Raw genomic sequence first — 13,336 nt, 5'->3', positions numbered from 1 at the left:
TATAATACTTGCATATTATAACGATGTGCTATACCTAATCTGAAAGACTTGATATGCTCTTTTTAAATCGATGAACTGTATTATGCAAATACGAAAGAGTTATATTATGCGAATTTTTTGTACAACATCGAGGTCTTAGGGCCAAACGAACTTCTACCAGGAAGGGCGACCGGTAGATGTCGTTAGTAGGACGAATTCGCGGTAATTAGATTATTCGTCACGTTGCGGTGGTCACAAAGACAATTTTTACCACGAAAATCGCGAATACACAATATTTGGCACTCAAGTTCTCGTTAGTTTAATATTTATAGTTAGTTTGATAGACTTTTCGGCTGCCAGATGTTCCGTTATAGAGATTTTAGTGACTTTGTGACCAGTAATCACCGAACCGAATTCACGAGTTGAAGTCCTTAAAATCCAACCGAATCCGACTCTTTTTTTATTATTTTCTTTAATTAATAGTATTACTAATTATGCTAAAAACCGGTGGGCCTGGTTTCACAACCCGCGTTAAATGAACTCTGAAGTCTATAAGTTTCTAGGGCTTGGTAGACAGAGAAATGTTATATTTAAAGGGCGGATAGGGAGCGTGCTTTTTCCAGGAATCGAGTGTTTTGGGTCTTTTTACAAAGCTAGAGTGCAAAAAAAAGGTTCGGCGAACCTTTAACAAAGCATGACCAACAATTAACAATGAACAGCACGCTTTCGTTCCACTCACTAGTTATATTAATAGAAGTGGCTTTAGGCGTCATATTGTTGTCAAGTGACATTCCTTAATAATTTTAGCATCAGTCGTATTTGATGCTTGGTGCTCGACATATGTCCGATAAGCAACATGGGATACATTTTTATAAGTAAATTGATCCGATTGTATTTCGTGCATTGTAACGTATCTATAGAGACGTACCGCGTAATATTGACAACAATATTTTATTCGTAAGGGCCCTTCTATTATTATTACATTTCTCTGTTGGTAGACACTTAAAGTATGCGTATGTGATCATGGGATAATCACTTTTCACTCCTAATTTTACAGTTTTGGGTCTATCGAAATTTCTCGGTTTCTGGGTACTAGTTCACTCTGGAAACGTTGGTACAAAAAATCTTCCGAGAGTTGAATATTATACTTATTTTGCATTTTAATTCATGGAAAAAAATAAGTTGTAATTTTTTACAATTATTTGAAATAGAAACGTAACATTACCAAAATTTGCACTTTTTTTAGTCCTTATATTGCGTTGACCCTTTCCACTATCATATAAACTCATTTTTAAGCCTCCCATGTCGATATGGGGTACACCTCAACCCCAAAATTCTTGTTTTTCAACTAATTGTTAAATCGTAATACATAGTATCTAGCTGAAATTTATTGTATTCCCCTATTGAATTGAATGTGAAAAAAAATCAAAAATACTCATGGATAATAAAGATATTGACGTTTTACACAATATATATAATTTATTGGTCAAAACTACGCGCCTTATGGCCAACGCATGCGCATATGGCGCTTTCCACACACACGATATTTACTACCGATATTTGCAATATTTTCCATATCCAGTTCCTAAATAGCAACCACAGGTTGCTATTTAGGAACAGGATATACGCATACATGCGCGTGTCAGTCACGCCGCAGAACTTGGTCAATCATGTGTTTCTGTCAAGTAATTTATAACTGATTCAATGCATTTTAATCATTATATGTAGAGCGTGTTAATAATAAATAATTGAATTGTTTTCATTTATTACATTGGCTTTTACTCCGTTTTAAATGTATTATGCTCAATTTTGAGTGGGGTTACTTTGTTACCCCATATCGCGTCTAGTGTGATTTTTTTGGTATCGGTACTCGAAAGTTAAGATAGACCGTGAATCTCTCTTTTCTTTTCTTAATCAACTAGTGAATCCTTAAGAACAGTTTCATCTGTGTTTTAGATTTTTCAAAGATCCAAGGATTCCCTAACTTGCATTTGCGTAATACGATATTTTTGTTTAAAAAAAAAACGACTATTCTCAAACTGTCTCCTAATGTAATTGCATAAACATTTTTGAATCGGTATTTCTCAAACTTTTTTATTCAAAAAATATCGTTTAAATCATTGATGTATAATACACTAGATCCGCCCTCACGTGTTATACTGGTCTCCCTTTTGGCGCATGCACAGTTTCTCTTAGTAGGTAGGTAGGTACCGCTGCGTCGTAGGGAAAAAACCATTTTTTTTCCCAACTTCCCCGCTAGTTAATATAATCCACCTCACAGAGTACAGCGGTCGGACTACATGCCATCTCGCTTGCACCTAACATATTACGCGATACAACCATATATACAACGAAAGCATTTAAAATGCAATTACCGCTTGAGTTAGTACGTTTAGATAAAAAAAAAATATTGAGATAGAAATCCAATCCTTATAAACGTGGTGAAATAAAAAATTTGCCAAATAAATGAAAAATAGCACGGAAAAAAAATCCGTAAAAAAATATATTTTTGACTTTTAAGATTCGCTAGACAATTAATTAGAAGTATTTTAAAGCAATGAAATATAACAATTAATAGGAAAAATATCTGCCTATTGATTCCAATACTCACTTTGAGCGTAACAATCCTAAATTTTGAGTTAAAGACCGCAAAAGCCAAAAAACTGTAAAAATCGCGGATTTTTTTAAACGCTCATATCTCGTAAACGATCACCCACCAACAAAAATCAATATCATATTCGAATTCATTGGGTCAAACTTAGTAACGATTGGCTAGTCTCCGCTCTGGTTTTTTTTTTGTTTCTCAGTGTTATCATTCATATATTTAAGGTGTTACGAATTGAAATAAAAAATATAGATATTTAAAGTAGATTTATTACATGTTTCTATATTTTTTACATAGATATTTAGGTGCTAATAATAAATTAAAACAGGAATGCAGTTCTGAAATTGATCTAAGATCTGTCCATTTTTTTGTGCCTGGATCGAATTCCAGCACTGATTTTGAAATATGACCTCCTGAAATTATTACGAAAAACGTTTACATTAAATTACCTAATAATTCGTATTTATAAAACGTTCCATTTTTCAGAACTATCATTCAACGGTTAGTAAATACGATATATTAATATTGAATGTAAATGACTGCGAAACTCACCGATGCAGATGATTTTATCGTTGAAAGCAATCGCCTGGTGCCCAAACTTTGGTTCAGGAAGACTGGCCAACGACGTCCAGGTTTGAGACTTGATGTCAAATCGCTCCACTGATTTAAGACTCGATAATCCGCAATGGCCTCCAATGGCATAAATATGGTTTCCCATTGCGACAGCCTGCAAGTTGAAACAAATCGTAATTAGCGAAAACGACTTTGCTGTGATGTGTTCGTCTTGGTGGCACGACAAATCAGCGCAAGTTTTAAATGCGTTTTCGAAAATAATTACTGTATTGAAATTTTCGGCCATATCTACATGATAATTTCATAAATTTTTATTTTTATTTTATTTTATTTTACAAAATCAATTAATCAAGCACACTCGTCTAACAGATTGCTCCAAAGCGACGAGTGTGCTAAAAAGATTAAGAAGTACAAAAGGAAAAAATACAAGTTAAATAAACAAATTAAATAAGGAAAAGATAACTAAATAAAACATGAAATCATAATTAAAAACACTAACTCAACCTTTCTAAACGGTCGCGACCTCCATTACTTAGGAGGTGCAGAGAATGAAGAGAGACGTGACAAATGTCAATGGCACCATCCAGTGAATTTAAGAAACGAGGCCGCGAGGAATGGGAGAATAACTAAAAGCCACAGTTCTAGCCAAAGGAGTGTGAAAAAGGGGACGATGGCGGGTCCATATCACACTCTCTGGAGCATGAAGGCCGAACTCAGCCAGGATAGACGGACAGGAGATACAGCCTCTAAATATGGAAAACAAGAACTTGATGAGGGCAACACTCCTCCTGTGGTCAAGAGAAGTGTAGCCGACCATACCCATGACGAATTTTGAAGGAAATAAGTATGGGTAAATCCCATATTGCTCCTTATAAAGCAGTCTGAGAAATCGTCTTTGGACAAGTTCAAGCTTCACAGATAGAGACTTAGTGTAAGGATTCCAGATCATAGAGGCGTATTCCAAGATACTCCTAACTAGAGCATTGTACAGCAATCTCAAAACAGCGGGATTATGGTAGTGTCGAGAATTACGAAAGACAAACCCAAGCATTCGTGAGGCAGAGCAACACACAGAGTCGATATGAACAGAGAAATTTAGGTCACTCTGGAATGCAACTCCAAGATCAACAGTTGAATCGATCCAGTTCAATAAAAAGTTACCAACAAGATATGGAATGGTACGATTGGGGGTGGATCTGGATCTGGAGTAACACATAACCTTGCACTTGGAGACATTAAGAGGCAAACAGTTGGTTAACGACCAATCATGAAGAGCATTAAGATCATATTGTAAAAGCTCACAAGAACGTTCAGATGCGAATAAATTTAATTGATATTCTTTGTGCCTTGAAATATTATGCAAGCAGGGTTTCTAAACCGGACAGGAATTTTTTTTCAAATAGTTTTTTAGCTATCCAAACTTTTACGTATGCAGGGTCTCTAAACTAAGGTTCGCAAATCGTCATTATGAACTTTGCTTTTGATAAAAAATGGAAGAATCTTTGGTTTTCGATTTTTTCCCCAAAAATTATGTTTTCAAATCCTACGTATTCAGGGTTTCTCAACTGAGTTCCGCAAAAAATATTTCTTAAAAAGAGTAAAATCTTACGTATGAACGGATTCTAGACCAAGGTCCGCAAGCCCATCTTCATGGGTTCTGCTATTCATATCTAAAATGTACGCGTATACGTATGTATGTATGTAGTGTTGGGATTGAACGAAAGGCTGATGTATGGGCTATGGCTGAGAAAGGGTATGTTACGACCGATTGTAGAGGGGGGATGGAAAAGTGGCAGAGGGCGCGAAAGGACCGCTATTTTACAGTTAGTAGAAGTTAACCTTCCACTGGGGGCGGTTGGTCGTTAAACCACCGCGTGGTGTCGTTTTAATAAACAACATGACTGAAAACGCACGTGTTTGATCTTCAATTCCACCGCCACATCCCATCGTGGTCCTGAATAGCGTCATCTATTCAGGAATTCCACCCACAATTGGGGGCTCGTCCGGGATTAGGCGGCAGTTTGAAGACCACGTGCTACAATGTATCGGAGGAGGAGGCCGACATCTGGTCGTAGGACGTCGAGAGGGGTTCGGGAGAGGGCGATAGAAGAGCCAGTCGCCAGCCGAGCCAAGCTGACTTTCCAAGACATGGAGGGCGCCGTCCCCATTTTCACCGGAAACGACGACTATCCGGTAGAAAAGTGGGTGGCGCAGATCGAAGAAGTCGCACACTCGGCAGGTTGGGGCAGCATGGAAAAGCTGCTGTTTGGGAAACGCCTGGTCAAGGGGGTGGCCGAGAGGTTCCTGCGCATACAAGATGGGGTCTATTCGTGGGAGAAACTCAAAAGCGCATTACTGGAGGAGTTCGCTCGGATGGTGAGTGGGGCGTCAGTCCATAGGAGGCTGTCCAAGTCGCAGAAAACGTCAGAGGAATCGGTCAACGAGTACTTTTACCGGATGCGGGAGATGGCGAGCGTGGGTTCGATCGAGGATCGCGACCTCATGGAATACGTCATCGACGGGATCCCTGGCAGGTCTTCTATGAAGGGGATGCTGCATGGTGCCCGCAATTTGAAGGAGTTCAGGGACAAGTTGAGCGCCTTCGAAGGGCTGGTGGAAAAGGTAAAGGCAGAAGAAGCAGCCGCAACCGTAGCCACGGCCAAAGCAGTGCCCGCACCCTCAACTGGAGGCGGCTGGAGACCCAAGGCGAGGACGCCGGCACTGATCGACACAGGCAGTGAAGACAACCTCGCCGGCGAGAACTTCGTACATCGATGCGGCATCATCACTAGTGAAAGTGTTCCTGTGGTAAGAGACCAATGTAACAGCTCCGGTGCCATTCGTAGAAAGGCTGCGGAAGGAGTAAGGAGGGCTGATTCGGACTTGAAGGATGGAGAGCAAGAAAAAATCAAAGTGGAACGCGATAAAACGTCAAAACCACGAGTTCCGATCGAGGTTAAGTTGGAACAGAGTCTGCGGAGGGAAAAAGAAGAACGGGCTTCACAAGAGATGTCTGCTCATGCAGAACCCAACGATTCCTGTTCAAGCGAGGCTGATGGAACATCAAACATGTCACATGGTCAGATGGTGAGGACCCCCTTAGAGCCTCCAGCGTCGCCGTCTCGAGCTCATCTGGACTATTCTTCAGTGCGACCGAACACAGAAAATCGATCATCAACCACAGATTCAATTAGGATGAAGAATGATAAAAGTAAGCATCGCAAACCATGTGGAATAGACGTTTCCAATAATGAAGAGGACGGTGTAGACATGAGTGATCGAAGTGAGGACACGGGTAATGGAGGCCTGGACATGGGTGATGGAAGTATGGACGGTGATGGTTTGCATATTGGAAGGCTTTGGGACAACGGAGACATGGCGTTTTCAAATAAAGATGAACCGCCCGATGGTCAATTCAGTAAAGGGTCTCATGGTCATTCGAAGAATCCTAAAGATGAAGACGAAGAAAATGGGAAACATGAAGAAAAAGATATGGATAAATCACCAGAAGGAATAAGAGACCCAGTCAAAATTTCAACACCAAAGGACAATGTATTCACTTTCAAGCTCGGTCGTAGTCAGATTGATGTTACTTTAATGGAAAATAAAATAAGACCATGGATTAAGAAAGGAGTTTTTGGATATATCGGTGAACCAGGAACGATATTGGTCAACTTCATATGTGGCAAGATACCATATGGAAAGCCGTGGGGCGACGGGAGGTCCATCGCGGACAACATCATCGGACAGCCGCGTGGAATCGCGACTGGCATCGGATAGTGTTTAGGTTGTGCCGATTGAAGTGAAGTGTGTGTCAGTGAATTAGAGAATAAGTGGAGTACCCGGAGGGGTTTTAGTTAAGCCTTACATGATATTTGATTATTGTTTTATTTTGTTAGTAGTTATGATTTGAAATATTGTTAATGTTTTATTGATTATTCTAGTGTTTTCATGTTTTGGCGAGTGTTTGGTATGTTGAATAATGTTTTAATTTGGTCACATGCCTAGAAGAATATGAGATAATTGTATTGAAATGTAATTCTAGTGATGTTTTAAAATGTGATTTGTTTCCGATGTAAAGGTGTTAATTTTAATGCTATGTATTTCCTGTAATGATTTTAAAATGTGATTTGTTTCCAATGTGAAGGTGTTGATTTTAATGCTATGTATTTTTTGTAATGATTTTAAATTGCAATTGTGATGATTTATGTGTAACTTTAATTGTGATGATCTGTGTGTAACTTTTTTTGAAGATTGAATTGTATTGAAACGTGAAAAATTGATATGATACTGAAATATGTTTAAGGTTACTGTGGAGTAAGTTTGAGATTATTGTGGAGTATGTTGAAGACTATTGAGAAGTATGTCTGAAAATTATGTGTAATATGATTGAGGAATGGCCCGGCAGGTGAGAGAAACCTGAGGGCAGGTTTGTGGTCAGGAAAGGCCGAGTTGTAGTGTTGGGATTGAACGAAAGGCTGATGTATGGGCTATGGCTGAGAAAGGGTATGTTACGACCGATTGTAGAGGGGGGATGGAAAAGTGGCAGAGGGCGCGAAAGGACCGCTATTTTACAGTTAGTAGAAGTTAACCTTCCACTGGGGGCGGTTGGTCGTTAAACCACCGCGTGGTGTCGTTTTAATAAACAACATGACTGAAAACGCACGTGTTTGATCTTCAATTCCACCGCCACATCCCATCGTGGTCCTGAATAGCGTCATCTATTCAGGAATTCCACCCACATGTATGTATTGATCGACCATTGATTTAAATTATCTTGCATTTCAACCAATTTAAAACTTATTGAAAAAATTGATTTTGCGCTGGATTGTCGTTGCGCTGAATAGTTTATGCGCTGATCCGCTAATCGTGTTATAGAAAACGATCAGTTGTAGGCTTTGTGAGCAAAAATAAAAACAATTCTTACTGCAAAATAATATCTTTTTTCATTCATTTTTGGGGCTGCTCTCCAAACATCTTGTTGCGTATTATATATTTCCATTGTGTTTAATTTATTATTACTATTATCACAACCTCCGATGGCATAAATTTCTTTCCCTATTACTGTTATTCCGTGACCACAACGTGGTGTCAACATATGAGCCATATTAGTCCACGTATTTGTAACCAAATCGTACCTTAAATGAAAAACGGAAAAATTAATTGCTACTTCATTATCATTATTTACATTTCGTGGTTAATATGATCTATAAACATTAATATTTATTTTATTATTCCTATTTATATAATATAATTTTATTTAATATTGTACATGTAGGGTTGGAATTGAACGAAAGGCTGATTTATGGGATTTGGCTGAGAAAGAGTATGTTATGACTGATTGTGGGGTGAGGGATGAAAGGGACAGAGATGTAACCGTGAGTAGCAGTTAGACCTGCACTCCGAGCGGTTGGTCGTCAAACCACCACATGTATCATTGTATTAATAAACAACATAACTGAAAACGCACGTGCTTGGTCTTCACCTCAACCGTGGTCCTGAACAGCGTCATCTGTCATGCTCCATACCACGTACATATAATATATACCGTGCGTGGACATTTGGCAGAAAGGACACTTGGCTGATGGACTTTGGCTAAATGAAATTTTCAATTCTCGGCCTAATGTCATTTCTGTCAAAAGTCCGTCGTTGAAGTTTCCATGCGGCCAAATGTCCGTCATCCAATATAATTAAATAAAAAATATATTATAAGTCAAAATATAAGTGAATAACCTTTCCACGGAATCCATCGCTCCATTTCTTTCATTGCGTCCTCCGATGACGAAAATTTGGTCATCGATGACAGTGGCTGCAAAATATCGCCTTTCTTTTTGCATCGATTGCAATTGTGTTGTTTCCTTTGTGACGAGATCAAAGCAAGACACCTGAAATTAGCAAAAAGTAGAAATAATATTTTTATAGATCTGGCAATCAACGTATATAATGTTGGAATCATTTGGAATCATCGACTATCAAGTATGGTCGGAAAGTTATTTTGGTCTAGCAGAATTAATTGCTACAACTAAAATTGGTACCCTGTCTGGTTGTGAATATGACCATTTTATGTTCTCACACTTATGGATCTACAATCTATATCATCATCTACAGTCATTCACCATTCACTGCTGGATGAAATCCTCTCCGACACGCTTCCACTCGTCTCTGTTTTGCGCAACTCATCCATCTCACCCCACACATTTTCCTAATTTCGTCTACCTATTGTACCTGCAATCTTCCTTTTACCCTTTTGCATTCTCTCAGGTACCATTCTAGCACTTCTTTTGTCCACCTTTCGTCCATTCTTCTATCCACGTGGCCCGTTCATTGCCATTTCAATTTATTTACTCTATCCACTATATCAACTACTCTTGTCATACTTCTCACCAGCATTTTACTCTTCCTGTCTTTCATCGTTATGCCAAGCATACAGCGTTTCATACTCCTTTGAGTGCATTGGACTTTGTGTAGAAACTTGGCGTTTAATGTCCAAGTTTTACATCTAACTATAATTGACTAACGAAATAATGACAAGAAATAATTATGTACATATATTTAATTGAAAGAATATAAACTTCAATTTAAAAAGACAAATTTATATGTACATATGTAGTCAAAACACATCGCTCAAAATGTGTGATAGATATGCTAAATATAAATATGACTGAAATTTTAATATGTATAGAACCAAAAATTAGTGATGGTACCTTGTTCGTGGATTTATTATCAAATAGACCGCCCATAGTAATCAGTTTGTTATTCATCACAACAGCCTCAAATAAAGTAATTTTATTGTTTATATCATAATATGTAGACCATTTATCATTGTCAGCATTGTAAAATTCAATTTTACCCGAATTCTAAAATTCAAATTGAACGGTATTAATGAAACTTTAACTGGGAATTTTTTGAATAAATAGGATGTATACTCTATCATGCTCTCCTCCGATAATTAATATAGTTTGTTTGCAGCATTTTCGAGGTTTTGCATTCAACGATGATAATCGAGATCTTTTTTCAGGATTGTGATGGTATTCTATTGTATCCAACAGCATTTGACAGCAACGCAATGAATCGTAACAGAGTGGTTTCACTTCATCTAATATAAACTGTAATTCATTAATAAACATTAGGCTTAGAGAATAAAAAAATAATATATATGTACATACGTATGTTGATGAATTTGAATTATACTACATATGTATGTATTATAACATTTGTAAATGCTCCAAATATATCAATAGGGAAATAGGAAATAGTTACCTGAACAGGCAGTAAAGGTAATCTGATATATTTCAACAAGGTATCTAAATGATTTTTCCGAGACTCGTAGTTCTTTTGCACCCAAATCTTCAATCCTTGAAAAGCTTGCTCTTCTCTTGCTACATTTAAATCTTCCGACTGTAAAAGTTCACCCAGTCGTTCACAACTCATATTGAGAAATTCATCTTCTTGGATTATCTGCAATATCAATCAGATTTTTAGATAATATTATGTCAAATATTTTTATGTTCTCGATTGTGCTACATATATTTATGTATGTAGTATTAAAATCGTTATCATTATATATGTGTATGTTTGTAATGTGAAGAACATATGTAATTTCGTTTTGAAAAAAAAAGGGTATACCCTTTGATTTTAGCCTCCCTATCTAATTATGTGATTTTTTTCCTTGAAAAAAGAGATAATTAAACATAAATCGTTTGAATAATAAGAGTTTGAAGGGTTTTAGAATAATTAATAAAACTACATAGAAAAACTCATTATGGAACAATGGTTAAGTATCGAATGGGAGCTCTTTGAGAATGATCAAATTTTATGTGGAACACTTGATTGGAAAACCTAAAATTTCTACTGTTTTTGTCGCATGAAATCACATTTTTACAATGTATTCATCACATGCAATAAAAATCATCAACGTACATAAGACGTACTTGTAAATAATTATCCAAAATATAAGCTTTTGTTTGCCCAAGTAATTGCAAATACGCATATTGTTTGGCAAAATCTTCAATGAAAATATAATTTTTGTTGTCTCTTATTTTTTCAAGGTACGCCAAACAGTATTCTTCGAGTTCACGCGCCTCAATCATTTTCGAGAATTTGATTATGTTCACAGCTAGATGTAGTTGCAAGTCTGAAATAAGAAGATGAGCATCGGCATATAAATATTTTAAAAACACATGGTTCCTATTCACCTAAATACTTACCAATTTCACCAAAGTAAAAAAACTTAATGGTCTTCTTGACAGACTCTGCGAGTATCTCGTCACTATCTTCTAAAATGATTTCACTGCTTGTATCATTTATTCTACTTAAGAAGAAATCGCTATTTGTAACAAGGATCAACTTGTGCACTGGAAATCTGGAAAAATTCAAGTCGTTTGATATAAATAAGTGCTACTTTATAGGCAAATGGTATTACCATACACAAGAAATGCACCAACCTGTTATTGCCGACTACCAAATCGATATTACACAGCAAACTTTGTTCGTAAATGTCAAACATTCGGCCTAAAATTAGTTTAGCACGTTGTTCGGGAACTTCTCCGTTGAATTTCGACATTTTTGTTTAGAATGATGTATGATATATATATATATATATATATATATATATATATATATATATATATATATATATATATATATATATATATATTCTTATTTGAATTTGAGCACCGAAACGACCAGCTATATTAATAACAAGAGCACGTGCAATTGAAAAGTCGAGAACTCGAAGCCAACTGTCAACAGGTTGTTAGCAAAAAGTTTCCGCACTGCACTGCTTCGATCATCATTGATCGACAAACTTTGTTGACGAATCGATCTTCATAGTATTAGATACTGAGCCGAAAGACCTGAAATTCTCTACTAAAATTGATGATCATTATTAACGTGTTACGCAAATATGAAAAAGCCATATATAAACGTATTTTGAAGTGACTTTATTCTGCAACGTGTCGAAATGCGCAGCTCATCTTTCAAAGTCTTACGGCCAAGTAAACTTTCCACACCGACCTATAGATACCGTCATATGAACTAATTTTTTTAGAGGAAAGAAAGATATATAAATAAGGGACCCAAACCGGAACCGAAAAACCGAAAGGTTGGAGGTAAAGTCGATTTCTACTTTTATTTGACAACCCAATGCAGTTATATTATATTTTAGGAATCTCGTCACCACAATCGAAACATCTATTGCGACGGAGAATACATTTCTCACGCTCAACCATTGACGTCATCTCGAATCGAGAATATTCCACCCCAACAAATCAAGCAGTACGACGCGAAGTCGAAGAACACCTGCACCCATTAAAGTGCACAAATAACAACTGCATTGTAACCCATTGAACAAACATCCAGACTCACTAGAACAAAGGGCGATAAAAACTAAATCGAGTGGAACGACGCCACATATTCGAGAATATTCCACCCAAACAACGAAACCACATTCCTCGCATAACTTGCACACGTAAACACCACCTGCGGTTCTCAGAATCAATCGCCAGTAAACAAGTCACGTGGATCCCCAAAAACAATATAAAAGGAGATCCGACCCAGACAACTTCTGTCAACAGGCAGCAGCAGACGATGCTACATTGACAACCAGTCAAGCTCCAACAGCCACCACGAGTGAACAACAACCAGTCAGACTTCAGCAACCACCACGACAGCAGTCGACATCCACCATCTGACCAGCTACCACTACACTTCCCTACAATGGAAGAACGCTTGCAACTCAGCCAGATCTAGAGCAACGACACATTACAGATCCAGCAGCCGCACGACACCAGTCAGCAGCCAATAGCCGCTTCGAGAAACTTCCTCAAATATTCTAATACACTTGTACAATATTTAGGCAAACAATACAACAACTTAAAACAAGCACAACAGTGTTTCGTTAGGCTGGGATACGGTCAACACTTCCTACCCCGCCTACAATATATTTGGGTTAAGGATATATGTCACTACAATATTAAATGAAAATATTGTAACGTAGAGATTAGGTGAGTGGCGTTCGTGGACCGATGGTTTACTAGCGCAGATCACCTGATCTCTCGTTCCCGCCAAAATGGCCTCTACGAATGAATGAGCCGTATGCAACGGCCAATGGGATCGTCTGACTCATCGACCAATAGTTGTTGAGCGGGTATAACGGGTATAAATATGGGGCGCTCTCGG

General features: G+C 37.7%; 1 protein-coding gene across 3 annotated transcripts; it reads right to left on the bottom strand.

Moving 5' to 3' along the window:
* Window positions 1-2,835: 2,835 nt before the first annotated feature.
* LOC143917901 (kelch-like protein 1) lies at window positions 2,836-11,753 on the bottom strand. Of its 3 annotated transcripts, XM_077439519.1 has the most exons (10): window positions 11,602-11,753; window positions 11,365-11,519; window positions 11,089-11,291; window positions 10,418-10,615; window positions 10,084-10,263; window positions 9,862-10,014; window positions 8,891-9,042; window positions 8,085-8,295; window positions 3,137-3,311; window positions 2,836-2,997 (listed from the first exon to the last, which is right to left on the bottom strand). In XM_077439519.1, exons 1-10 carry the CDS (start codon window positions 11,718-11,720, stop codon window positions 2,855-2,857), a joined length of 1,689 nt encoding a protein of 562 aa, XP_077295645.1. In that variant the 5' UTR covers window positions 11,721-11,753; the 3' UTR covers window positions 2,836-2,854. The 3 variants fall into 3 exon arrangements, with proteins under 3 accessions (XP_077295645.1, XP_077295646.1, XP_077295648.1); XM_077439520.1 differs by lacking the exon at window positions 11,365-11,519 and having other exon boundaries at window positions 11,585-11,742; XM_077439522.1 differs by lacking the exons at window positions 9,862-10,014; window positions 11,365-11,519 and having other exon boundaries at window positions 11,585-11,742.
* Between the last annotated feature and the right edge of the window lie 1,583 nt (window positions 11,754-13,336).

This window comes from Arctopsyche grandis, chromosome 10 (assembly GCF_051622035.1).
Source record: "Arctopsyche grandis isolate Sample6627 chromosome 10, ASM5162203v2, whole genome shotgun sequence".
Taxonomy (NCBI): Eukaryota; Metazoa; Arthropoda; class Insecta; order Trichoptera; family Hydropsychidae; genus Arctopsyche; species Arctopsyche grandis.
Note: the sequence above shows the minus strand (reverse complement) of the source record. Positions and strands in the feature narration are given on the sequence as shown.

Coding starts and splice junctions, on each gene's coding strand:
- LOC143917901 (XM_077439519.1), bottom strand. CDS start 11,720: ATGTCGAAATTCAACGGAGAAGTTCCCGAACAACGTGCTAAACTAATT. Junction 11,292..11,364: donor TTTTTACTTTGGTGAAATTG/GTAAGTATTTAG, acceptor TTCTTATTTCAG/ACTTGCAACTACATCTAGCT. Junction 10,264..10,417: donor TACCTTTACTGCCTGTTCAG/GTAACTATTTCC, acceptor AATGAATTACAG/TTTATATTAGATGAAGTGAA.